Source organism: Podarcis vaucheri, assembly GCF_965113315.1.
Source record: "Podarcis vaucheri genome assembly, chromosome: 7".
Taxonomy (NCBI): Eukaryota; Metazoa; Chordata; class Lepidosauria; order Squamata; family Lacertidae; genus Podarcis; species Podarcis vaucheri.
In genome coordinates, this window is record NC_138765.1 from 35,429,811 (window position 1) to 35,457,127 (window position 27,317).

The 27,317-nt window shown below is 42.2% G+C and overlaps 1 protein-coding gene across 1 annotated transcript; it reads right to left on the reverse strand.

Moving 5' to 3' along the window:
- Nucleotides 1–27,112, reverse strand: PTP4A2 (protein tyrosine phosphatase 4A2). The gene is made up of 6 exons (XM_082229453.1): nucleotides 26,869–27,112; nucleotides 11,925–12,582; nucleotides 9,596–9,688; nucleotides 5,492–5,622; nucleotides 4,351–4,425; nucleotides 1–2,360 (listed from the first exon to the last, which is right to left on the reverse strand). The coding sequence occupies exons 2-6, from the start codon at nucleotides 12,018–12,020 to the stop codon at nucleotides 2,252–2,254; spliced, it is 504 nt and encodes a 167-aa protein (XP_082085579.1). The 5' UTR covers nucleotides 12,021–12,582; nucleotides 26,869–27,112; the 3' UTR covers nucleotides 1–2,251.
- Nucleotides 27,113–27,317: the final 205 nt, after the last annotated feature.

Here is a 27,317-nt window from a genome sequence, read left to right on the forward strand (position 1 = left end):
GACTTTATACAGTAAGAACTTTATTGCACTGTGTTCCAAGTGCTGAACCAGAAATGTTTGTGCCTGTTGAGCCCGACTCACAATGAAGCTCTAGCATTTCTACTCTATGACAGAACGTGCATCCCTGTGCGCTTAACCGCCCCACCTTCTCAGTTCTGTTAAGGTTGCAATACAAGCTAATATACTGTAATACATCGATGTGAAATTAAAAGGGGGAGAAACAAAACTATACATAGGAAAAACAAAAGTAATCCACTTGTTCAACAAGTCTGGGCCTGTTTTATATTTGGCTACAACATCTTAAGTTGTAGCTTTTTTTAAAGCAAAAAACTCTTACACGTGTTGTAGAAGTGAGACTAGTTACAAGGACAATTTGTGCCTTTATGTGCACTAGGGCAAAATGGGACAGAAGATGAGGAGGAAAATTCAACAACCTGTTATTTTCCACATTTCTTAACCTATAATCATTGTTCCAGATAAGCACTCTTTAACGCACAGTCCATGGTACTATGATCACTTACATGTTTTAAATATAATGCCAACACCCAGCCCAAATATATGCCATATTTTAGAGGAAAGATGGCATTTGTGGCCAACAGTTTCAGACTTAAGTCTATTAAGCCACCCACAAATTAAAGTGATTGGCATAGTACCATCACAATTAGATTGATTTAAGTCTGTATGGAGCTTTAAAGACTGTGATCCACTTTCTGAACTCAAAATGTTTAAAGGGAATGTTAAGTGATCAGATGCAACGCAGAAATAGTGCCCTGTTTAGAAGGTCTGTAAGGCCTTGTCTATACCCACTGAAAGAGCTGCTGAGAGTGACTTACCAAAGCCTTTGACACTGTGCAAGAGACTAAACTGCAAGCTAATTCATAATTTTAAGTAGCCAAACAAATTTTAAAATAGAAGAAAGGGACACGGGTTCTGTTGGCACTGCAACTGTGGACCCACCTTAGCCAAAACAATTTCCTAGAGAGGTCACCTAAAACTGGCTAAGCACAAGCAATGCTCTTCTGCCCTTCTGACCAAAATTCAGGACACATTTTCTGTATTTATTACACTCTGAATACAGCATATGCCTATGAGGCATTGGTTGTGTGCAACCAGCAAGGCTCCCTTAAGAACCTGATGAAAAGTCAGAAACAAGGCAATCAGTGGTTACAGTAAACTATACATGAGCCCAGTCTGGAAAAATATAGGCATTGAGAACTCAAGATCAAGAGATGCCAATGGGCACTAAAGCCCTATTAGAACTAGACTTCATTCAAGTTTATTCCCTTCAGAGAGGCGAGGATCATTCAGACAAGCAGCACACAGCCTTCCCATCTAGATTTTATAACAGGAGTTGTTTTAATCTTAATCAAACACACATGCCTATTCTCTTCCTATGCTGTGTCAGTTTTTCTGCCTAAATGGCAGGAAGCCAACGTCCAAATTATTTAGAGAAATCTATTTGCAGCCAAATGGTGGGCAACATTTCAGCACAGAGGATCCCATCTGAAATACCTGCTTAATGCGTGTGATTTGGACATCCACACATGACTCTTTTAGCGGGATCAGATCCTCAGTTACAGAGTCCCAAGGGTTACAAAGTAGGCCATCCTTCATTTCAAATGACTGTTTACATGTTAACTGAATGATAACTGAAAATGTTCAGTTAAGAAAAGGACTTTGACCCATTGTGATAGGTTTACCAAAAGCAACTCTCCCCAAATGCCTGTCAGCTGCAAACGCAATGTACAGCACTTCTTGGAACACCCACTTGGGATTAAGGCTGCCAACCACATACTAGCTATACAGGCGCTCCTTAAATTCTGTCTGCCATCTTTCACCAGTAAGAGGAATAACTAGTACAAAACTAAAAAATAAATTTGGGCTAGGACCTAAGTGAGGGATGCTGTCCTGCTCCAATGGTTTCTGCACAGTCTGATACTCTGGTTTTCCTTGAGACATAGAATTCATTTTATTAATTTATCTCTCTCCAAAAAGTTAAAAATACAGAAGGTTCAAATAATGCTCGTCTCTTGGCAGATGTTCAGACTGCAACATGAGAAGACAATTCTTCACTGAAATGTTTACTTTTAATTTTATTTTTTATCACAATCATCATCATTGGGACAAAGGCAGAGGAGCACCCACTCCACTACGGTAAATATGTCGTTCAACTCCAGAATTACATTTCCAGGTTCCACGAGTCCAAAAAGACAGCCATGATAGCGTCAAGACTTCATGGAGGGCCACCCCCTTACTGCATAATGCAGTGGCCGTTGGCATCTCTGAAGCGTAATCGCATCTTCGGTCGGTATTTCTCAAGGTAGAGCAGTTGTTTAGAATTGAAAGCTCCCCTCCTCTTCCTGAAACAGAAGCACATCCAAGACATTAGATCTCAAGCACATACACGAAATGCATTTCTCCAGTTGGAGGCAGCAATACCAGTTGCTCTGGTGCTTGAATTCTGCTTGCTGGTTTCCGACAGGCAACTGTTGAGCTACTGTGAGAGTAGGATCCTGGCATCATCCAGCAAGTTTGTCTGACATTCTTAATAGACCTGCACAGACCTCCAAGCCTGCACAGCTCACACCTAACTTCCTATACGGTACCTCTGCTTCATTTCAAGCTTGGCAGAAGGCAAGAGAAAGAAAACAGGAGGTGCATATGCAGATGAAACTGGATCTATAAATTATCAGTAGGACTGCAAGCTTTGATCAGTTTAATAGGTTGATCAACAAAAGCTTTAGTTAATTAAGACAGAGTTATTACATTACTGTCACTCTTTCTTTTCTGCAACGTTAGCCTTAAACCACAAAGGAAAAGCTCACTGCAGCTCCTCCCCATGCTAGTGTCAGTCTTTGGAAAATGCATTAAACACTGGCATGGAGGTCCACAAATTTGTTTGCCAAACACAGGTGTATTTTTCATTCTGATGAGATCCCCCCAGACCCTATATTGAGCCTTAAGGAACTCATATGGCCCCAGGCTTATCATGTTACCCGGTGGTGTTGGAAAGATATGGCTCCTACACCATCAAGGTAACCCAAGAACCCAGCCTAAATAGTGACGGCCAAATTCTAATCGGTGAGGAAAAATAATAATATATTATTATTATATATTAATAATATATTATTCAGGTTCAAAATCCTACTCAGTTTATGGAACTCATTATGTGACTTTGGGTCATTCACCAGTGTCAGATATGATAAATCTATGGTTTGCTGAGATGAAAACACACTCCAGTGTACCTTGGGCTCATGCACTCCCCTTCTTCCTCCTTTCAGCGTATTATTAAAGTGTCCATTACAGTGGTACCTCTGGATGCGAACGGGAACTGTTCCAGAGCCCCGTTCGCATCCTGAGCAGAATGCAACCCGTGTCTGCGGGTCGCGATTCGCCGCTTCTGCGCATGACATCATTTTGAGCATCTGCGCATCCACGAGCGGCAAAACCCGGAAGTAACCCGTTCCGTTACTTCTGAGTCGCCACAGAGCGCAGCCTGAAAACGCTCAACCTGAAGCGACTTTAACCCGAGGTATGTTTGTTTAAATATCCTGGTTTAATTAATTATGGTTTGGACAACTCGATTTGCCTTAACTGGACAAAACAGGGAACTGCAGTTTAAATATACAAGCTGAAGCTGAAGCTTTAACTTTAACATGACTCCCGATATGACCTTTCAGCCCAGCCTACCTCATACAGGATAAAATGGGGTGGGGAGATCATGTGCGCTACTCTGATCTTGTTGGAGGAAAGGTAGGGTAAGAATACAATAATCAGCAAACACAGGCTGTATTGACATGCCTATCTCTGCTCTGAGGTGAACTCATCAGGCTACAGTTCATGTGGAGCGAAGTGTCTCATTAAAATAAATAAAGAAAAGCATGATGTGCCCTAAGAGCCATCTACCTCGTATTTTAAAAGCAGAAGGAGGGGGCTCCATTACCTGCTAGCCCCCCCCAACTCTGGATTCCTTTGGAATGACTGACTTCTACTAGCTGGGTTGTAGCAAAGCAATGCCTAAGATCAGCAGTGCCAGCCAAGACAGGCTACATTTATTCACTATTCCAAAAGACTTGGTCAGTTTCCCAATAAAGAAAACAGGGGGGGGGGCAGTTCTGTAGCTTGCTTGTTCTTAAGTGAATGTTATATCCAAGTGGCCCAAGTCACAAGCCTAGCTAATTCTGTCTAATCACCACCCAGAAGGAGGGACTGTGCCTAGGCCTCAAACATTTTTGTATGTCACAAGCTCAGCAATGCTATGAGGAAGCAGCAGCTGCTAACCAACCTTGTGACAGAAGATTGCTCAATGCAAAGAAAGCTATAGAAAGTGAGAAGAGGGGCAACACTTACTGTCTTATAAACTGCACAGCGTCCTCATACTTCATTCCACATTCAATGAGTGCTAGGGCAACCAGAACTGGGGCTCTGGAAGGAGAAGAGAAATCAATACAAATTTAAGCTAGGTCCAGTAAACCTCTCAAAAATAGATCCAATTAGTGCAGCCATGGGCCCAAGACTGCTTCTCTCTCTCTCTCTCTCTCTCTCTCTCAGCTACAGAACAATATTGGCCTGCTTTGTTTAATGCTGCGTGCAGTATGAAATCGATAGCTTTATGGGTGCCCAATATAGGACAGCAACACTGTCTGCATATTTCAGTTAAAAAGTTTATCAACTATAATTGAGACTAGATGGGCGATGCATCTTAAAGAAAAGTACCTGCCACCTGCAGTTTTTAAAAATACTTTAAAATATTTATTTTAAAGATTTTCCAATTAATCAAGGGAATATTTAAGGTCAAAATGTTTTGATAAACTGATCCATTGACCAAATGTTAACAGTCCTGCTGGCATGTGGCACAAAGTAGCTCAGGGCAGCAGTTCCTGGCACTCCAATTTTAGCAAGTGCATTGTTTCACAATATTGATCATGTTGAGGAATGCAATTGCAATTAAGAAGGGAGTGCCAGCAGCTATCATAAGCAACTTAAAAATGACTGGTCACTGGAGAGGTCAAATCATCAAGAGCCACAGCACGCACCAGCAGATTACAATTCTTACCTCGTGCACAAGCATGATTGCAAGGGAAGCAATTATCTACCCATTTACTACTTTGCAGCTGTCCTAGTTGTGGGCAGCTTGCTTCAAGAGTGCCTAAGCCAAACTTAGTGATTTAAAAGGTCTCCTCTTAAAAACCCAAGGGCCTATTCTTCTTCATGGTGTAAAAAACTTAAAATTTAATTGCAGTGCTTTACAATGCAGCATGGGGTTGGTGTTAGATGAGAACTATCCCTGTTGATTTAAGAGTCTTGAAAAAACTGCTGGGGAAGAGGACAGCAGTGTTTGAAACCAATGAGTTAGCATCCTAGAAGACAACCGAATGTGTCTCAATATACTGGTGGGTTTGTTGTGCTACAGACCTCAAATCACAGGTTCAGCTGCAAGAAACAGGAAATCCTGAAATCAACCTCTCCAATCAAAGAACAGGAAGTTTACCTTCCAAGCCCTGCAACACAGTGTACAGCAACGCAGCAGCCAGGTTCCTCACGAAATTTTGTTTTCAAAAGGTTAAGCCAGTCATCCACGATTTCACTTGGAGGTGGTGCTCCATCATCAAATGGCCAGTCCTTTGGAAGAAGGAGACAGAACATGTTACTTCCTCTCAGTATTCAAAGCATGGTGGAATGCCACCCTACTTGTTTTCAGAAGACCCGTAACCATCCCATTTCTTGGGCAGATGCAACAAGTCTGCCTGAATCATTGCACCTTCCTTTTCTCCCCTCCCATTCTGGGCACTGCTATCACTAAAATGTTATCCCTGCAACCTGTATTTATTGGATTTTAATTAACTATCCGTGTGTTGTGTCTGAATTTTTAAACGAAGAGTGATATAAATATGTTTTACAATAAACAAAACAAATTTGGCAACTAATTATACCACTTTGGCAATAACAAAGGGAAAAAGCATACTCTCACTTTCATGTGTGTGACAACAATACCTTGAATACTGAATATGATATCTGGGAGGGATATCAGTTGTAAGCGTTTATGGTCTGCATTTTATTGTGGCATCAATACACTGTTTTGATGCTAATTTGGTTCATATAGTATATTTTAAAAAATACAGTATTTTATTTATAGTACCTTTAGTGTGTACTGCACTTTACAAAATACAGTGGACACTCGGGCTGCGAACGTGATCTGTGTGGGAGGCACGTTTGCAACCTGCAGCACCGCATCTGCGCATGCGCGAGTGCCAAAACCCTGAAGTAACCCGTTTCGGTACTTCTGGGTTAGGCGCGGTGCACAACCCGAAAACATGCAACGTGAAGCGTCTGTAACCCAAGGTATGACTGTACATAAGGAAAGATTCCTGCCTCAAGAAGCTTATAATCTTAAATTCAACACGGGGAAATCAAACACATGGAAGGGGAGGCAGGGATAAACATGGAAGCAATATGCAGTTGTTTCAGTTGCACATGTTTAGGCTGGGTTACAGTACAATGTTGAAATTAAAGGGCTGTGCCAAAAGCTTCAAGGAAAAGGTGAGCTTTTTGGAGTGATTTGATGATCATAAGGTAGCACACCTCTAGGAGGTAGTTCCAAACAGTACAGGGCAATAAGGAGAAATGGCTGGTATCTTTTGAGGGACAGGAGACAATGTTCACATGGCTCAGGGTGAGGGAGTTTTATTGTTTTAGCCATAACAAAATATTTAATATGTTATCTGTTTAAGTGCAGTGTAAGTTAAGGAACATGATTGGCAGCCCCCCTCTTCTCATGGATTCCTATGGAAAAACATTATTGGATATTATGTTTATGAAGGACAATTGCCCGGAATTATAATGCTATTATTATTATTATAATTATTATATATTATTACTGCTCCTTCCTCTCTCTTTGTATTCCACTTTTCTTGCTTTGATTTCTTCTCTTACTTTTTAATAGTTGCCATTATTGCTTTTGCTTTATTAGAAAATGGAAACCAAAACTTCAAAAGTGTATTTTCACGATTTGGAGGGAAGGGGAAGAACACCACCCTACAAAGGTGTTCTGAGCAGAAGGGGTAGAGCTTAGAAAACAGGAAACTTAGAGGTGGCAGGCTTGGAGGAGCCAAGGCCATAGACAAAAGATATGACCCCAAATAGGGCAGAAAGATAAAACATGTCTTCCTTTGAGCACCCTGAGGAAAGATCCATTGAGAGCTGAAAGGAAAGAGCAAATCCTTCATTGTATCTCTTCTGCTGAGATGCCTGCTCAACAGAACAACACGTTATCAGCATGAAACTGTCAGCCACTGATCACAGTTCCCAGAATAGACCTCAAGCACCACAATAAGACTACCAATGCTGAGACTGCAAAGCCTGGGGGTTTTCACAGGTTAACAGCTAAACAAGGCTTCCACTGCAGCAGCTTATCAGGCCAGATGCCAGCACCAGGGGGACTTCCAATGGGCAAATGAAAGGAAGTACAAGAACTGACATTCAGTGGTGGAATCACTCAAATGAAAAGTTCCCCCTAGCAGACATTCAGTTAAATTTGATTAAGCTTGGCCTGATCCAGGAAAGCACTGAGTGCTTCTTTTAACAAGCCAAGTGGCGCTGAGGAAATTCCAAAGCTCAGAAGATCAACCCTTTAGATTAACAAGCCCTAAAAGAGTCTAGAAGCATAGACGCTGCCATTCATTGCTACTGGAAGTAATATTTATATTGTGCTACATTTGCTTCATGTTTATTTGCCTTCACAACAAGCCTGTGAAGCTGGCCCCAATTATCCTAATTTTACATATGAGGGAACTGATGGTGAGCCAAAAGGATTTGCCAAAGGCCACACAAGTCTCCTAGATCGAACTTCAGCTTGTTCAACCAAATCATTCAGCTTATACTCCGCTCTCAGCTTGTTATCGCTCAGCACCTAATGACAGCAGACATGCATTTTGGGCCAATCCTGATCTCACAGCAGCCTCAGGAAAGTCTACTGTTTTTCAAAAGTACACTTGCTTTTCTGCAGGCACTATATTGCAGAAACATTTTCAGAAGATAATTCAACCTTGTCTTTCCTAAGCCATGCCTACTGTTTAGACAAGCTATTTTTAAAATCAGACACATGAACCTGTGAAGTGTCAGCAGCTGGCATGGAACAATGCCAGCATTATCCACCCCACCTCCCTTGCCTTTTCCTGCATTAAATGTATTGAACACTACCAGTTCAATCAGCTTATGTCTAATTCTGATGACCTATTACCATGTATTAGGGTAGAATAAGCAACTGCTTTGTGTGTCCTATCTCCTAAACATCTCTACAAGTAAAGTCTGGACAAACATTTTATCTTTACAACCATCCTTTGAGGTAGTGTAGCTATCCCTCAGCCAAACCTATCTCACAGCATGGTTGTGACACAATTTTTGGGAGACTAGAACATCTTGGTGGACAGCTTGATTTTTTATTTCCATTTTCTTCTAACAGTTTTTTCAGGTTTTGCTGGCAAATTAAGAGCCCAGAGGTAAGTCAAGGCATTGGAAAGATCTGGGCAGAGTTCCTTATCCTGTGGAACTGGTTTAGAGATAGTCCGATCAGAATGGACGGAACTACTGCTGCAGGCAGTGGAGGCAAGGGTGGGGAATGAGGTATACATAGCAAGCTATTTGTTGCAGTTGCTCAGATCAAGGACACCATAAGTGGCCATTCTTCTGTCACACTGGAGAAAACAAGGGCAAGAGGAAGGGCTGGCCTACAGTCCCAAGATGTTGTTGTTGACCTCTAGGAGAGTGTAGTCTGAGTATCAGGCAACATAGATCTCTCTCATCACTACCTTTTCATGCTGCAGCAGAGATTATTTTCCAGGCATTGCTTGACACAAGAGATGATCTTGGCTGTGACATCTGAAGAACCTGTTCCCTTGCAGGCCTTTGCCACCTGGCCTGGGAGGGAAGGGCCCTGACCGACTCCAGCTACAAAAGCTGAGGCAGATGAACAGAATCTTGGGTTGGGGTATTGTTTACGGGGGTGGTTGTTGGAAACAAGCTGGGAGGCGGCTCAAATGTGAGTGGAAGAAAACTCTGGTCAAATGCTGGTGAGGGCTCATCATCAAGCCTACCTAGTGACAGTGAAGGCAGCAAAGGCGGCTTACTTTGCTGCCTCTGTAGTTCCCCCAGCCCTGAACTACTTCAATTTTCTCTCTCTCTCTCTCTCTCTCTCTCTCTCTCTCTCCTTCTCCCAGGACAAAATCATTTTCCAGCCAAGAAAACATAGTGCTGTGCCAGTGCACTCACTTTCTCATGCACACACACACTTGTTCCTGGCTTTAAAGCTGAAGGCGGATGGGTATCCCCACTGGCAAGGTTTATCTAGTTAACACTCACAAAAGTCTATCTTTAGAGAAACACAGAGACATTGGAACTCAATCCCCTAAACTGATTAGCCAAATACTTGAATGCACCTGATATGGCAGGACTGTAGATTGCTCAGTGACCCAGAATCCATGCCCAAGTACTGCACAGTTCCACAGCTGCAGGCTAGCCCAGACAGACCACTAGGCAGTTCAAAAAGACCCACCATTTTCTGCTGAATCATAATTCCCTCTCAGAACTTTATACTCACCAGAACTTGAATTCCTTCTTTTTCAACTGGTGCTTTATCATAGGTAGCATCACAGACACGCACCAAGGTTGTCACTCCATACTTCTTCAGCTCCTTTTAGAAAAAAACAAAGTCAAATCAACTTTTCATACCAAGTGAAAAAATACCTTTGCTTCCAGAGGCATGCAAAGCTGTATGAATAACTGATGACAGGTGACAGCCTGGGGCAGCCTTCCAAGGAAAACTATCTCTTCCTTGAGTTACTGCTGCACATACTTCAACTGTCCAGAAACAGCAGGGTGTAAAGGAGGATAAGCAGAAAGGATGGCCTGCCAATGGAAGGATCCACAATGAAGCAATGGGTGTGACAGACTGAGAAGTCAGTGAGCGTCTTCTCTTAAAACAGCTGTAACTACAGAGCTCTTAAAAGCCTTGGGAGCTGCACAAAGCCTGTTCCTTTCTCCTTCATTATTTAATTTGCAACTGGTTAAGTTTAAGTGTGCAAATTTTGGATACTCTTTAGGTTAATGTAATTGACTTTGCATTGCACACTATTGCAGCAGTGGTACTGTGAATCCATTTATTGTTAATATTTGTTACCATGGTTGTTATCTGTATATTTTGAAAATCTTTGAATAATAGTATTTATTTCAAAAAGTTTAAATCTGCAGCACAAAATCATCTAAAACATAATCTAAAGCATAGTAGGTGATATCCAACATTAATCATACTAGGTTGTATCCACCAAGTTCTGCTCAGAGTAAATCCACAGAAATTAATGGACCCAAGTTAGTCATGACCACTCCAAGTAAGACTTAGCTGGATACCATCCCATTTGTTTAAGTAGCACCCTTGTCCTTAAATTGGAGGCGAGTTATTCAAAACAAGAGGGAGAACATACAGTAGCATAAAAGAAAACACATTTAACACTTTACAAGCTAAAAGAGAGGTAAGTACTGAAAAGTATTACTTGTAAAGTGGCCCAAACAAGAAAAAGGAACACAAAGGCAAAGTGGAACAGCAACGTTAGCACCCCAATCTTATTTAAATGGAAGCATGTGGTTGTCTGGGTTATGTAGCCTCAGACATTTCTGGTCTAAAGGACAGCCTTGTTTTCTGGCTTCCTGGAAATGCAATACAAGTATAAATTCTGAAGCACACAAACACAACTCTGGTTTAGTTGCAAAACGTGAAAAGAAAACAAGCTGAACTTCAAAATCCCTTAATTTACTTTTAACATACATTCTGCCCACAATACACAATGAGAGCAAAATTCCCCAGTTGTGACATCACCCTGAAGAACTCTCAGGTGATTAGTCACCCCAAATTTATTAGTGTCTGAATGATTCCTCACAATTAAGTCTCACTGATTAATTCCAGTATCTGGTGTAGAGGCTATCACAGGATGAATGAAAAGAGAGGAGGACACTTTGTATGTCAATTTTGTAAGTGCAGTCTTGTGCCTTCTAGGGCTGGATGGTGTATCAATACATTTTCCAAAATCAGTTTTAAGTCCGCATCATGGTAACGGTTTCATAATATTCAACATGGTGATATACTGAGAATCACAATGTTTGTGTATGTGCTATGTAAACAATCATGAAAGACCATGAAGCCGGTCATTTGCTTCTCTCATGATTCCTGCTGACTCTGTTGACTGAGGTAACAAAGTTACAGTCATGGCATATCAATGGCCAGACTATCCCTGGACTAGGTGTGAACACTGTATTTATATTCTGGCCTTCCCTGCTTTCATATTTCATACTTCATGTGTTAACTTGTTTCAACCCACATACTGTTGCGGGCTCCAGGCAAGGGGATCTGCTTGAAGAGTGCCTTTTCTTGGGGGTAACCCTACAGGAAGAGAGGTGAAGGGGGAGAAAGACTAGCAAGCAGACCTAGTGCATGGGGATTCCAGAAAGAAATAGGTCATGCAAGATGAGTCACTGCAGCTTTACACTCCAGAAATCCTGGGACTGCGGGTTTTGGATAAGAGTTCTAGAGAATTTCTCTACTAGGCCCTACTTTAGTCCCACATTAATCAAGAACTTACTTTAGAACTCACCCAGCAATTTCTATGTCTGTGTATTGCCAGGGAAGTTTGGAAATATTGGGCAAGTTACCTTTTAGCTATCATCTGTTGGAATCTGGTCTCAATAACTGCAGGATACAGTTGTCTACCATTACTGATCTTTCTACTGAAGAGTCCTTGATAAGCTTCCCACTTCCACTAGGCTTCTCGGAAGAAAATTTGAAAACCACTCATCTAGGTAGACTACTACATTGGCCTGCATCTTTTGTGCACTCTTTGGCTGCCTGTTCAAACATACAATACAGATAGCCTCCTTACCTCTGTGAATTTGTTGAGGGTTGCATTGGTTGGGTTGTGGGTAATTAGGAAGCGCATACTCTCATAAGTAATCTCCACTGGAGCGGGACGGTTCATAGTGGCAGGAGGAGTGATGGGGCCAAAAAAAAAAATCAAACCTTGCAACGTTTCACAGCAGAAAACATTTAAAAAATCACTAAAGTGTCTGGGGATAGATCAGAGCTTTCCTTGTTAAGTTCTTTAAGATGATTCTTCACTTCAAGAAAAGCAGGTTTGCTTAAAACGTGCTGCACTTCAACTTCAGCCTCAATTACTACAGGCGGTTCTCCTCAAGACTCTGCCCTACTACATGCACAAAATAGGCAGCCTTTATTACATTTAGGCACTGGTGAGGCACAAAGAAAATTTAAGGGCAGATCTTCTTTCCACTTGTGTTTGGCCAAGCTTTGCTTCTCTAGTGTCACCAAGAGGAAAAGGTGTCCAATGTGCAGAAAATATCCCCATATATTTGAGGCTTATGTCTTGGTGTCTGGAGTCTTCAAGGCAAAGTTTCGTTATGGCACGTAGGACCCTGGCCCCCAGCTCACTTGTCAGCCAGGGTGCTGTGCTGGGCCCGGCAGAAATCTGCCCTGACGCTCAGAATCGCCATAAATGTGTGACGTGGATTCGAATGGAAAACCTAAGAGAGGGGGAAATATTCATATTTAGAGACAGCTGTGCACAGATTATATGTACAGAAGCATCAAAACACCTACAGCATTAAGATTTCAAATGGCAAACAAGTATCTGAAATTGCTTTAGTCATAGAGTGAACAATATATATTAACGAAGTGAAACAACATTTCTGTGATCTGTATGCTCATTCTGATTAATCAAGGCCAGCACTCATATTACTATCTGATCCTTATGCCTTGTCTGTTATTGCAATCCTAGGGTTTCCGAATCACACACAGCACTATTTCCCCTGCATGCAGATTCAAGCAATTATCACAACTTAGTTTGAACTAGTCCTTAAGTATGGCAAATATGACCCTTAATACATATCAAGAAACAAATGCTATCCATAAAAATCTTTTACCTTTCATAAACTGCTTGTGGAAGATTTGGTTTCAACTCAAACATGTGAGCTGAAAGTTTCATTAAGTGCTCTGTTTGCCTCAACCACATGCACACAAGTCGTGCCAAAAGGAACTTGAAAGCCAAGAGCAATCCAGTTCACATTTTCACAAGGCAAATTGTTCCGTGACGCACAGTATAAAACAAATACCAGGAAATTCTAACCTGCTCACTTCAGTGTTGATCCTTACCAAGGTTATGACGTATATCAGCTAAGACAATGCACCAAGGAAAGGATTTTATGTAGCCTGGTTACATATTCCCGTTAAACATTCAAACAGTATCCTCCTCCACACTATTCTGCATGGTTAATACAGATGGGTTTTGTCCTGGAAAGGGCTACCAAGCATCCACATCAAATTACAAAATTTATTACATGTGAAAATTACTGTATGTTAGTCCTCACAACATGGGAATTCCAAATAAAAATTTCAGAAAGGCTGAAAGCAGCCTAATCTCATGTTCACCTGTTGCAGAAACAGAACTGTGTGGGTCTTTCCCTTCTAACCTTAAAGAATAACTGGTTTTCAATGCTGAAAGGAAGATTTCCAACAAGCAGCTCCAATACAAGAAACCCACGCTGTATGATGGAGGCTGCATATGCATATGCATCTTTCTGTCTCAAAGCCTACTTCCAAGGCAGGGAGTGAGGCAGAGTCCCACACTCAGAGTCCATATTATTTAAAAGCTGCTTAGTAGTTTAAAAATCTCTTAAGTGGTATACAACATAAAACAATACACATAATTAAAACAAAAATATAGCATAAAACCAGTAAATCATTAGTGCAAAAGCATATAAAAATAGAGTTCAATCTTTTAAGCCAGGGAACAAATCACAGACAGTCCATCATCCTACAAAGTCTCAGTGCTACCAGGTCCTGAAGTTGTACAGAGACATATAGCCTGCACTGTAGTAGGAAAACTTTCTAATTTAAAGGGTATGGAATGCAAAGCATCTATTTGTCAATTTAGCACTGGGGATTCAATTATGTAAACTTGATGCAAGAGGCAATGAATTAGTATAACTGCTGTTGTTCACAGAAGACACTGAAGCCTGCATATAAACATGATTGCTGTGGTTCTCTTCTGTAGTCTCCATGGGAATGAAATTTCTCATGGGTAGCAACCAAGCCTAGACTATGCACCTACTCTTCAGTTTCCTCAGCTGTGCCTTTCCAACATATGACAGCAAAAAATTCACCTGTGGAATGCTGAGCAAGATGTTCAGCAAAAATGAATGCGAATCCACCTGCAACTGTGTCAACAACTATCAGAAAAACTTAAATTTCGTTAGTTGTAATACTTTTTTTAATTTTTACATGAGACTTTATCAGGTATCATGGTCCAACTACTATAGAACTCTTACAAGCTGGGAAAGAACACAAAGGTAGAAACATTTTAAGAAATTGAGTGTGGGCTATCTAGAGGCACAGATTTAACATGAAAAATTGTATTGTTCAAACTAGGCTTTTAGAGGAATTCACAAAGGTTACTATATTTTAGTAAACTGCCTACTAACACATACAAATAAAAAAACCACTTTTTGTGGGGAGAGTGAGGAATCTCAAACTTTAGACAGAGGGTGGTGCTTGGGGGGGAATTGTCATCACGCCACTCCTTGGTGTGTGGAGTGCCTCAGGGTGCAATTCTCTCCCTGATGCTTTTTAACATCTTTATGCGCCCCCTCGCCCAGCTTGTCCGGAGTTTTGGGCTGGGTTGCCATCAGTATGCTGATGACACCCAGCTCTATCTGTTGATGGATGGCCATCCTGACTCGGCCCCAGACACACTGACCAGATGTCTGGAAGCTGTGGCTGGATGGCTACGTGGGAGCCGGTTGAAGTTAAATCCTTCGAAGACAGAGGTCCTCTGGCTGGGGCGGGACGATATGGGATCGAGGGGGCAACTCCCATCTCTTGCGGGGGTGCAATTAGTGCCAGCACCGGCCGTTAAGAGTTTGGGTGTAATCTTCGATACCTCCCTCTCTATGGAGGCGCAGATTACAGCTATAACAAAGGCGGCATTTTTTCATCTCCGCCAAGCTAAGCAGTTGGCCCCTTATCTCCCTCGTCCTGACCTAGCCACTGTGATCCATGCGACGGTCACCTCCAGACTGGATTATTGTAACTCGCTCTACGTGGGGCTGCCCTTGAGACTGACCCAGAAACTCCAGCGGGTGCAGAATGCCGCGGCAAGACTCCTTATGGGGTCTTCGCTGCGAGAGCACATTCATCCAGTATTATACCAGCTGCACTGGCTCCCGGTGGAGTACAGGATCAGGTTTAAGGTGCTGGTTTTAACCTTTAAAGCCCTATACAGCCTAGGACCCTCGTACCTACGGGACCGCCTCTCCTGGTATGCCCCACAGAGAAACCTACGGTCCGCAAATAATAACATCCTCAAGGTCCCAGGCCTCAGAGAGGTTAGGCTGGCCTCAACTAGAGCCAGGGCCTTCTCGGCGGCGGCTCCAACCTGGTGGAATGCTCTGTCACAAGAGACTAGGGCCCTGCGGGACCTGACATCTTTCCGCAGGGCCTGCAAGACAGAGTTGTTCCGCCAGGCCTTTGGTCAGGGCGCAGCCTGACTCCCTCCTCTGGCAACCTGAACAGAATTTTGCTTAATTGGTTGCCATCAATTTGATTTAATTAATTTTTATAATGAAATATTTTTAGATTGTGTGATTATTTGACTGATTATTTGATTGTTGTTAGCCGCCCTGAGCCCGGCTTCGGCTGGGGAGGGCGGGATATAAATAAAATTTATTATTATTATTATTATTATTATTATTATTAGAAAATGGAATTTGAAAAAAATCAAATGTTCCAGAATTACAGGTTGTTTTTTTAAAAAAGTATACATGGATGGATGTTCACAGGAGTACACAAAAAGGTCAGTGCCACAAACACAGTAACTTAATTACTGGCTCCCTTTCACAGATCCTATCTGATCAAAACCTTTTTTGGCTCAAATTGTCACCAATTTACTCTTCACAGTTTTATCTAATGAACATTCAGTTCTCAACTCTTCCCTTCCGCTTTCAAACTAAGCTAGTGTTTGCTAGAATTGAGGCCAGAAGGTGTTTTCACTGGCAGAGCTCAGTCCACAAACTTGTGAAGTAAAGGTGTTTCGAAGAAGTAATCAATTGTCTTTTTATTCCTTGGCTTGACAGATGGTCATTCATGGTTTATGAGGCTGAGTGTGTGGCATTTATTTGAAGGCTTCTTATTACATTGTAACTAGGGAACTCTGATTTAGTATCTGATAACAAACTAGAAAAATAAGCCAGGATTCCTGATTTGGTAACATATATTAAGCCAGAGTTGCACATTTCAAACACAACAGGGTACTCTAGCTCAATACAAGCTAGCATCTTTGCACCAAAGCCAGCAGGAGAAGGGAGGAATGCAAAGCCCTGACCTTTGTTCCATCAACCATGGTTTATGAAGCCTTAAATAACAGCCCAAACCAGGCCATTGAGTAACTATGAGCTAGCCCTCAAATAGATTTCACATGGTAGAAGCAAAAATAACAGGCAGCTAGAGTTATTTCACACCTTACCGTCTGACGGCCTTAAGGAAAGGAAAATGTACACAGAAAGAGGTAGAATCTCCTTCCAAAAACAAAGACTATAGTCACACAATACAGACAAATCTACTGACTGAGGTTCTGCCTTCATTTACTGGATCTTGATCAATGTTAAGATGATAAAAACAGCAGAGCTTTGCAAAACAAAGGTGGCTTCTGGTCCAGATGTACTAGGTCTAAGAACTGACCAAAATCCAATCAATACAGCATGAAGCATGTCCAAAAGTTTGTTTGCAAATCTGGGGCTCTGAGTTAACAACTGGTCTCCAGGGGAGGGGGCAGTTTCTAGTCACCAGTGGTGACTAGGCAACATGTTACCAAGTAGAAGAATTCTACATTATGTACTCAAAAGCAGGAGGGCAAATCACAGAAAAGATTCTCCCAGTTGTCATGTGTGCCTTTATTCACTGTCCATAGAATTTTAATAAAATACAATTTAAAAAATTAACTCAGATAACAGTGGGCCACTGGCATGCCCTTAGTCACTCCTTTGCAGGTTCTTAATTGCCTCCATTAAGTGATGCTCCAAAACAAGACAACATTTTAGTTAAGTTGTCTGGGGCAAGGACAGAGGTGTGCTCAATCACCTAACTGAGGTCTAGCCTTCCCCGCACCACCACCACCTGAAACGTGTGAGTGGAGCTCTGGAATATTAACTGGATTCAACTGTGAAATCTTCTCCTACAGAATGCTACACTTGAATCTTAGCATTATCACTACATCAAAACCATCACTTGCCCTGCAGCTACAGAATATGGAAACAAAAAACAGTCTGGTGTGCCCATTAAGCAGAAGAACAAAAGCTGTTGGGAGCTTGGCCCCTCTTCTCTTCCAGCTATAATAAACAGGTGCCAAAGAACTTTGGATGTTTTGTGTAATACTTAGAGGAAGAGATCCATTTTTATTTCCTTTTTAACAATGAAAAAACCAGTAGTTTTGTGTGAAGTCAAAACTGAATGGAGAGGATATTGGTAAGTTGCTTACATCAAGGGAAAGTTCCCAGATCGTCTTCCTTATTTCTGCACTCCAGGCAAAGCTCTCCCAAATACATGGGAATTTACTCCCAAGGTCTAGCTATTAAGCAAGCGGTTGCACAACTGAAAATCTGTATGTGGGTATCAACTCCCTGGCAATGAAGGTTTTAAGAGCAACATAGTTCCTACTGACAAAGTGTTCCTTGACTACCATCCTGGATTATCAAGCCAACTTTAAGAGCAAGAGGTCTTACAAAGGAATTCATCCAGAAAAAAAATATTTGCAGCTGTTTAAGAGCATCTCAAGTTAATTCTCTTTCCTGCCAAAACCACAGAACATCTTAAAGTGACATAAAATAATCCACATATGCTTGTCAAGTCAAATTGTTAATTCTACCCACTTATTAAAAATCAAAACCTCTTGATACTCAAGTGTAAGGTAACAACTACTTAACATCCAGCTATTATATACATGCCCAAACCTTACTTCAGGAATATATCAGAAAAGCCTCAAAATTAACTCAACATCTTAATTTGTCCACCAATTAAAACTGACCACGCTAAATTAACTAATGCTTTAACTTATTGTCCTACTGATGAAACTGAAGGGAACTAGCAACCCTACCACAGTCTCCCAAGGATAAAGAGATTTATTTTGCTTTATTATCCCAAAGACCCCAAGGCAAGTTACAAATCTGGGTTCAGCCCTACTACTGAATTCTAGGACTAAGCGAGAGAATAAGAAGTTTGTTTGATTGTGAGGTGGGTGAGAATATATTTAGAAAGAGGCTATAAAAGGATGATTGAACAGAACCAGAAGTGAATTTTGTGGGAAAGGACCAGACTGCACATTATATGGCATGGGGTGTTTAATTTTTAAGGAGAAAATAGTGCTAGATCTCTGGCCATATGCTCTCCAAGTGTGGGAAGAGAGCAAATAACCTGTAGTTCAGAGTCGGGAAAATGTGTTATCAACATGCACAAAGGCACCTTCTGCGGAGTCCAGTATTCAGTCTAGGAACGCAAAGCAGATACCAGGTTTCATCCCTATTGTGCCCTAGAACAAATGAAGCCTAAAACAGGGCTTTACTCTTTGTAGGCTGGTTTGTACACAATAAATTTATGTGCACATGAGAGCCTTTTGCTGCCTGGGAAGTAGCAATTAAAGAACAGCATGTAGTGAAGCTATACATAAATGGCAGATGATAATACAGGCCCAAAAGAAGATATCGCACACAGTTTCAGAACAACTAGAGTTCTGTAACACTAACAAGCAGAGTTGGGGTGAACACAAGGAAGTTTTGTAAACTGTGATTTGGGGAACCCAGAGAAGCTTGGGAAGGGACCTGAATAATTTTTACACACTGACTGAAACTTTATATAAACGTGGCCTGGCAGGCCATTAGTCTCATCTCATGAATCACAGATAGCAGAGTCCGAGATAAAGCAACCTGCCAACAGCCTGGCACTGGGCTTACAGCTGTCCAGGAGAGATTAACCAGGATCACTACAATGGCATCTAGCTGACCCATAAACTTTTAAAAGTAACAAATTCATCTGTACTAGATGCCTACATTTCTGATTTACCCAATTTTAGTTCAGTTTCCTACTGCAAACAGAACTAGTCCAAGAATACTCCCTGTCTTTGAAAACCCCCTTGCAGCTTGCATTTCAGCTTGTTGCCTTCAGGACTGAGGCCATAAGACGGACTGCACCAGCTGTACCTTTCCAGGACTGCAAGAGACATACTTTGGAAAAGGTTATTTGGATCACCTTTCAACATAGCATAGCACAACAACATAGTACAAAGTAAAACCTGCTAATTTGTCAGATATTCATCAGAGATTACCCTCCAGTATAGGCAAGCAACCTCTTGTAAGATTAGCTTATCTGAACTCATTTTACTTCTAGATGAATTCCACACTTGATTATTTTTCATATGCTTAGAATGAACTGCCATGAAGCGTAGTGTAAAAATTGCTTTCTCAAAGCAGCAAAAATTATTTGAGGGACAAATCTCCAAAAGTTCCTTGTTTCTTAAAACTAAACTTGTAATAGCACAGAAATAAGAGAACAGGTTTTGGAATGTTGTTAGATATAATTTTACCATGATCAAATACTGTCACATCTCAGCAAGCCAATAATAAATACACGCCAGAGTCTGCCAAGATTCTGAACAGCAGCAAGCTTTTCAACAGTTTCATGGTGCTGGTTAACATGGACAGAGGTGCCTGCTCTTTGTCCATTCATGCAACCATGCACTTCCTCCTCCGAAGTTCTTTTATATGCCTTATACTGTATAATGCAGTTTGCTCACATTAGGCTGCAGGCCTATGCCCTTGAGAAACTCAACTAACACTGCCTATTAATTTCAATGTAATTTTGTGGTTTGATGTAATCCTGAACAACTTCCATTTCTACTTTTCTAACAGTGCACTTTCTAGAAATCTGCTACCCAAATACTACCCGAATCTTAACAAAGAAGCCCTTTTGCAATAACTTAACAAAAGCTACTGTTAGTTGCTTGGTCATCTTTAACATTATTGTTCAGTGCTTTTCCTCTAGAAAAAAGGGTGCTGGTACTCACCATGAAGTTGTTACAGTAAGTGCCACACTTTTAAACAGGGCTTTTATTCTAAGGGAAAAGGTGCCAGCAGTGCATACCATTGAGTACCCCCCAGAAAAAGTACCATTCTTGTTCATTCCCTTTTACAACCTTGGAACCAAAGCAGCCTAAAACATACATATGCTCATTTTGGTGCCAGAGATTAAAATGGTTCTACACAAAATATATTTATATTTTTTTCATAGAACTGCAAGCTTTAATCTGGTCAATCCAAGATGCAAAAACCTAATCCTGGTGCTGAACAGTGAGTTTAAGGATTAACAGCCTGAAAGCAATTACAAAAAAATATAATTGAAGTGCTGAAAATGGAAAGCAATGTTGTCACAAATGACCAGATACAAATAAATGTTTTCCAGCTGTGGCTAGATCTGCCTGAAGTTTCCAGGCAGTGCTATCAAATTTCTACAGGTTTTGATAACCAAGTGCCCTGAATTTTTCAAGTTTCCAGGCCCAGAGAGAGAGAGATGCCTGTATACAAAACACATACACATTAAACACAGCCTTGTCTTTAACCATTCGCTTGGCCAACATTGGTGCTTTCCTTCAATAGATTTGACTAGCAAAGCTGAGCAGTCTTTCTGCTTTACTACTATGATTGGTTCCCATACTGACTACAGAGGAAGTGAAGCTGACCAGGCTAGCAAAGAGCAACACTCTTCCATGCTTCACCTGCCAAGAAGGAATGTCAGTTACTTTTATAAATAAAAAACAGGTGAGTGAAACAAAAACTGGCAGGCTATTGAAAGCTTAGCAACAAGGGCATGTGATCCCATTATCCTAGATGAGTTCTTGGACAAACATTTCATTCCCAACTGCTACCAAGTTCATCAATTGAACTAAGTAGATATCCACAGTAGATGGAGCAGAGGAGGATGTGCACAAGAACATTTTCTACTGCAAACTCACCATCTCACCTTAAATTTCCTATCCTTCAGTCACTGTGCCCACTTCCGTCCCATTACAGTCAAACCTTGGCTCCTGAACGCCCACGTTTTGGAACGTTTCAGCTCCCGAACGCCAAAAACCTGGAAGTAAATGCTCTGGCTTTCGGACATCAACCGTCCAATGCCACTTCCACTTGAGTACAGGAAGCTTCTGTAACCAATCAGAAGCCGCACCTCGGTTGATGAACATTTCGGAAGCCGAACAGGTTTCCAGAACGTATTACATTCAACAACCGAGGTTTGACTGTATCACAAACTCCTCATTCACCTTTACAAGCCGTATTCTGTGCAAACTCCACAATATTTCTAACAGTCTCAGGTTACTGTCCACTTCAGTCTACCCCTTAAATACTTTTAACGTGAGTAATCTAGAGTGTCAAAGAAACATTATTTATACCGTATAGACATGCTCTTTCTACATCAGAGTTCACCCCTTTTGGAATCATGGGTACATTTACAAACCTTAGAAACTGTAATGGGCACTATGCACACACCGCAGCTTAATCAACTGGCTACAGTAAAATGCTTCTTTCACATTTCAATGGTCCTTTCAGGCACCAGGAAAAGCATCAGTGTCACCTAAGTGTGTCCACAGGTGTCATGCTGACAAGCACTATTTTTCTCAGATTCCCTAAAAAGGCCAATTCTGAAGTGGCCTGAGATCCAAATTCTGTTAGTATTTATGAAGTGCCACCCTCTCTCTCTCTCTGATTCAAAGTACTATGTAAATAGCATGCCTTTTGGAGCACTCCAGTATTTATACCAAAGTGACGACGTACAAAATAATTTAGTTACACTTTTTAGGTTAATTGACAAAACTTTCTTACAGAGGCAGAGAGTTGGGAAAATTGGGAAGCACTTGCTGCATTTTTATTTCATAAACTGATTCTGAAATGTGCAGCATTTTCCAGAATTTAAAAATAAGAGAACACAAATAATTCTCAAAAGTAAATTAAATTTAAAATCATTAGAAGATAGCTGATGGATTCCCAATTTTAAGCTTCCAATTATGTGAATGTGTTCCCAGTTACATTTCCAATTGGAGGGTAGAATATGTAGGTGGATGGAAAGTGTTGTTTTTATAAATAGCCAATCTTTCTACAGTCAACATTCAAAGCCAGATGTCAGCTTCTAGCAACCTGATGACCCACCCACCAGCTTCTATGACCTATGTCAACAGCAGTTTTGTTTACCCAAATGACTAATTATTTGATGTCCTCCAGGTCACACGGAAAATTAAGTTAGTGCAATTTATTTTCAGAAAGCAAGTTTAATATAAGGAACTTATAGCAGGGAGATCAAGCCCAAAATATTATTTTAGGGGATATTTTTATAGAATGGTGTTATTTAACATAGTACTATGTTAGACCAGACTGCATCCACTAATTAGACTAATTCCATTTATCCCCTGCATTCTGATTATCAGAAATGGCCAGCCAGATACCACAGCACAATCAATATCCACTCTATTAGCCTACAACATCTGGTAGTTAGAGATACTTTAAAGAAAAAACACACACACAGACACACAATTTGCACTTCTGGCTATCACTATTGGTAGTCCACAAAATTATCTAAATGTGGACACACTATACACTTCTACAGAGCAATTATGTGGATTTAGAAAGAATAAGTTTTTTCTTGAGAATGCAACCCGGTCACTTGTTAAAAAAATAAAATTTCTCTTCACTTTAGAAACATAGGAAGCTGTCTTATAGCAAGAAAGACAACTCTTTCATCTAGCTCTGTACTGCATTCTGGCTGGCAATAGCTCTCCAGAGTTTCAGGCAAGGTCTTTTCCAGCCCCACCTGGAGATGCCAGAGGCTGAAACTGTTACATCTACAGGCCAGACATATGTTCTAAAACTGAATTATAGTCTGCCCCCTGTCCGTTTAGATTTGTGCTGCTGCCTGATCCCATGTTACTTTACTTCTGATGTTAAATCCCACAATTTCAGAGGAGCTTCTTACTCCCAAGAAAGCATAGAGACCTGCAGTCATCTCCTCGCAATATAAAAATATAAGGAGATGAACAGTAGTGTTGTATGATAACTGAGTATGTTTTCCCCACCATTCTCTTTTTAGAAAGAAAAGCAGCTTTTTATAAGTGAGTCAAAAATCCAGTTTTAATAAATATTTTTATTTAAATTCAGATTTAATTTTAGACCAGTGTAAATGTAAAATAAAACATTGTAGCTGAAAACTAAATTTGGTAAAATCAGATTTGTTTCACCTAAATTGGTCGATCATTTTTGTCCACCCTGTTATAAAGCATTTATCAGTAAAGTGTCTCTGTCAAAGACACCACTTTTTTTTAGTAAAACTATATCACAATATCAGAAAAGATGCAAAAAGAATCAGTACATTATATTTTATTGCTATGGCTAGTGGCTGATGCAAATAAAGATTCTTCTAATTCTGATGCTAAAAGAAGCAGGAGCCTAAAGAGGTTATTTTTAATTTAAAAAAATTACAAGCAACACTACAATCGCATCAGCTCTATTCCTTAATAAGGCCCCTCAACAGTTAACTAGTGCAGTGTTCTATAGAAGGACAAAGTACAAAATGTGGACAGTATACTGAAAATTTTTCACAAAGCGTTAGTGAAAACTGTTTCAATTTAGTCGTATCTAGACATTCTATAGCTAAACCATGGCATGCTCAAAAGATTCCTCCTCACTACCACAAATAAAATCATCTATTAGTTTGAGACCTCAACTCCCACCTCTTGTAGACTTTCCAACCCCACAGAAGTCTAAGTGAAGATAACATTTCTGCACTTTGAGTCACATAGGGAGGTGCCTTTTTTTCCTTACTACTGCAGTTCTGAGTCACAACCTTCCCTGTTCATTCAACAAGCAGAGAGAATGTTCATACTACAACTTGCGAAAAGTGCTAGTCTGCTCACAGGTACCCAAAATTACACATACATAGTTATTTCACATGGAAAAAGTGGTTTGTAACAAACCATAGCCAACGAAACCCAGGGGATGCCAGCAGATTTCAAATGTCAAGGGCTGTCCTGTGCTTTTATCTCATACACCCCCCCAAGAAACTTATTTCCAGCACAAAGACTCCCCTTTTAATGATTTAACTAGACTATGCTTCCTTACACCATATTGGTCTTTTATCACCTAACACTTCCTCGTTGTACTCCTTCACTCTAGGTTTGACTATTCAATGCAACCTCACTTCCCATTTATTTCCCCAGCAACCTCTGCCTCTGTTTCTTTCTGTCAAATCTGCTCCAGCTTTCCTTGATAAACCTCTAAACTATGTGGTGGCATGCGTACTCCAGGCTTTGTCCTGCACTCCATTCCAATATACCACCACCTCTTCCTACACACACTCATTCTTCTCCTTGGTCTTTCAACACTGTCAGTTCCTGTAAATACCTTTCTCAACATCTGCATTTCCTACACAGTCCTTCCATAAACCTCCACTTAGCTTCCAAATTATTTCCCAAAGCTATAGGAACATCTTTGCAGCTCCAGCCTTGATGCTCACTTGCATAATCTCTCCTCCTTTCTAGAGACTTGTAGGTCCCCTGGGAGACATTCTTCAGTACACACCCACTTCCTCCATCCTTCCACAGGTCTGGTCCTAAGGCTCAGTTTTATGTTGTTACTCTCTTACTGCTTCTACCTAACCTGCAATTTTCCTTGTAGCATTTCCCCATCATAACATTTACTGATTCCTTGTGGTCTAGCAGCCCCTCCCTTTTCCCCCTCCAAATTACGAATCCTTCCTTAAGCCTCCACTTTTTTGTCTAAGTATCCCCCACAACACCATGACCCTCCTTTACCAAGTTTGTACATATGTTTTTCTGGGCTACTAAAAAAAAAATTATCCCATAAGAACAAGAGACAAAAAGAAAATCATTCTAAAGATAGCATACCTATTATTTACAAATGTTTATCACCTATTGGGGTATAATATTTATTAAAAATTCTATAATGGTTTATTTGGCACTGTGGGTTAAACCACAGAGCCTAGGGCGGTTCAAATCCCCGCAACGGGGTGAGCGGGGTTCGAATCCCCGCAACGGGGTGAGCTCCCGTTGCTCGGTCCCTGCTCCTGCCAACCTAGCAGTTCGAAAGCACATCAAAGTGCAAGTAGATAAATAGGTACCACTCCGGCGGGAGGGTAAACGGCGTTTCCATGCGCTGCTCTGGTTCGCCAGAAGCGGCTTAGTCATGCTGGCCACATGACCCGGAAGCTGTACGCCGGCTCCCTCGGCCAATAAAGCGAGATGAGCGCCGCAACCCCAGAGTCGTTTGCAACTGGACCTAATGGTCAGGGGTCCCTTTACCTTTCGGTTCCTTGGCGGACTTGTATTACTTCCAAATCCAAAGTTTTTGCTCCTTCAGGACTCCTCCCTTCACATGTTGCTAAAGCTCTACACTGTTCCAGTACATTTCCTTTCCATGATGACCACTCTTTTAAAAATAATCTTTTAAAACAAAGTACTGCCCCTAGGCCAGGCCAAGCCAGCTTCACCACTCCTCCACAGATCAACAACTTTGCCCATCCTCCTTCACAACGGAGCAATGAAGCTCACTGGATGTTCTTGGGCCAGTCACTTCAGCCTAACCTACTTCACAGGGTTGTTGTGAGGATGAATTAAGGAAGAGAACCATGCATGCCACTCTGAGCTTCATGGAGAAAAGGTGGGATATAAATGTAAAAATAAATATATAAGAGTAACCAAGAGGTCTGAAAAGACTATTCTTCCCTCCACCAAATCAGGCCTTCTCTTCCCTTTGGCCTACCCCATTTCTGCAAACCTTCCTGTGGTATTCCCATTTTTTCCTCACTGCATCCCCTTAGCAATCCTCCCTTTAACCGTACAATCAATCTTCCATCCCATTTTATAAGCAACCACTAAAAAAAAAAGGCTTACAAACGTTAAGAAGAAATATATGACTATGATGGACATCTCTCTCCACACACTCGAACAGGCCAGGCCCCTCCTCTAGTTCAGCTTCTCAGACCCAGTCCCAGACATCCCCCCCTCTGCCAGCACCCCAGCCTGCCGGCTCCCAGTGTCTGCCTTAAGCTTAGCCACTCTCTCCTTCAGACGCCGCTTCCTCCTACTCCAAATTTCAAGCGTGGCCCCATTCACTGCAAGTCGCACAACCACCAGAGGAAGTAGCGTATGAAAATGGCCCTTTCCCAATCCCCATGCCCTTTTAAATTCCGCATCCTCCTCATCTCCTTTCCCTACCAGCCTGCCTCCCATTCTTCCCCTTAAACCCACTCACCACCACGGAAACCTCCTAACTCGAAAGTCCCAAGGGTGGCTCTCCCTCTCTCACCCACTCTTCACTCAGGAAAATTCACAGCGCCATCAAAAGAAAACTGAAGGGCCTGAAAAGGGCCCTGTGCAGATCCACTGTTGACCCTCAACGCTCACCCCCATAATGTCTTGACCTCCCTCCCACCCTCTCTCCCCCACCCCACCGAGCAGCTCCCCAGTTCGCCACCCCGGCCCCCCCCCCCACTTCCTTCCCCAGGCAGCCCACAAATACCGGGACCCCCCCCAATCGAAGTAAAGGGTCTCAAAGCGGCGTTCGCTCCCCGCCCTACGCCCCCCGCCTGTGCGGCCCTCCCCCTCGTGCTTCAGCCTCTCCCCATTCTTCCCCCCCCCGCGCCTTCATCCACCCCTCCCGCAAAGGCCCCGGCCACCGCCGCCTCCTCGCCGTCGTCCTCTCACCCACCGAGAGCATTGAACGTCCAGGCGCGGAGCAGACCGGGCGCCTCCCACACGGCCCGGGCAGGGAGGGCCCCTCTACCTGCGTCAACGCGCGGAAGCGGGCCAGAGCCGCGGAGTGGGAAGAGGAAGAAGGGAGCGCCGCCGCGTCGTCGTCGTCGTCGCCACCGCCGCGTAATCGAAGCCTCCCAAACCGGACCTGACCGGCAGCCGACGCGACGCGCGATTCCCCCTCAGCCAGCCACACAAGACAGACAGGCGGCCACCCGCCAACCACAAGGCCCGCCGGGAGAAAGGCCCCGCCCGCCGCCCTCGCGCAAGCGCACGAGGCCCCTCCCGTCCCCGTCGCGCGCCTTGCCACAATGGTACCGTCCGGCTCACCTCACGCCACCCTCCCCCCCCTGCACCGCGGCGGGTGATGGTACAGGCTTAGACGGCGGCGGCGCCGTTCTTCTC

Bases quoted from the DNA above. Each gene is read 5' to 3' on its own strand.
- PTP4A2 (XM_082229453.1), bottom strand. From the start codon at position 12,020: ATGAACCGTCCCGCTCCAGTGGAGATTACTTATGAGAGTATGCGCTTC. The intron at 9,689-11,924 runs GTAAGGAGGCTA...TTTTTCTAAAAG, and splicing joins CCCTCAACAAATTCACAGAG to GAGCTGAAGAAGTATGGAGT. The intron at 4,426-5,491 runs GTAAACTTCCTG...TTCTCCTTCCAG, and splicing joins TGTGTTGCAGGGCTTGGAAG to AGCCCCAGTTCTGGTTGCCC.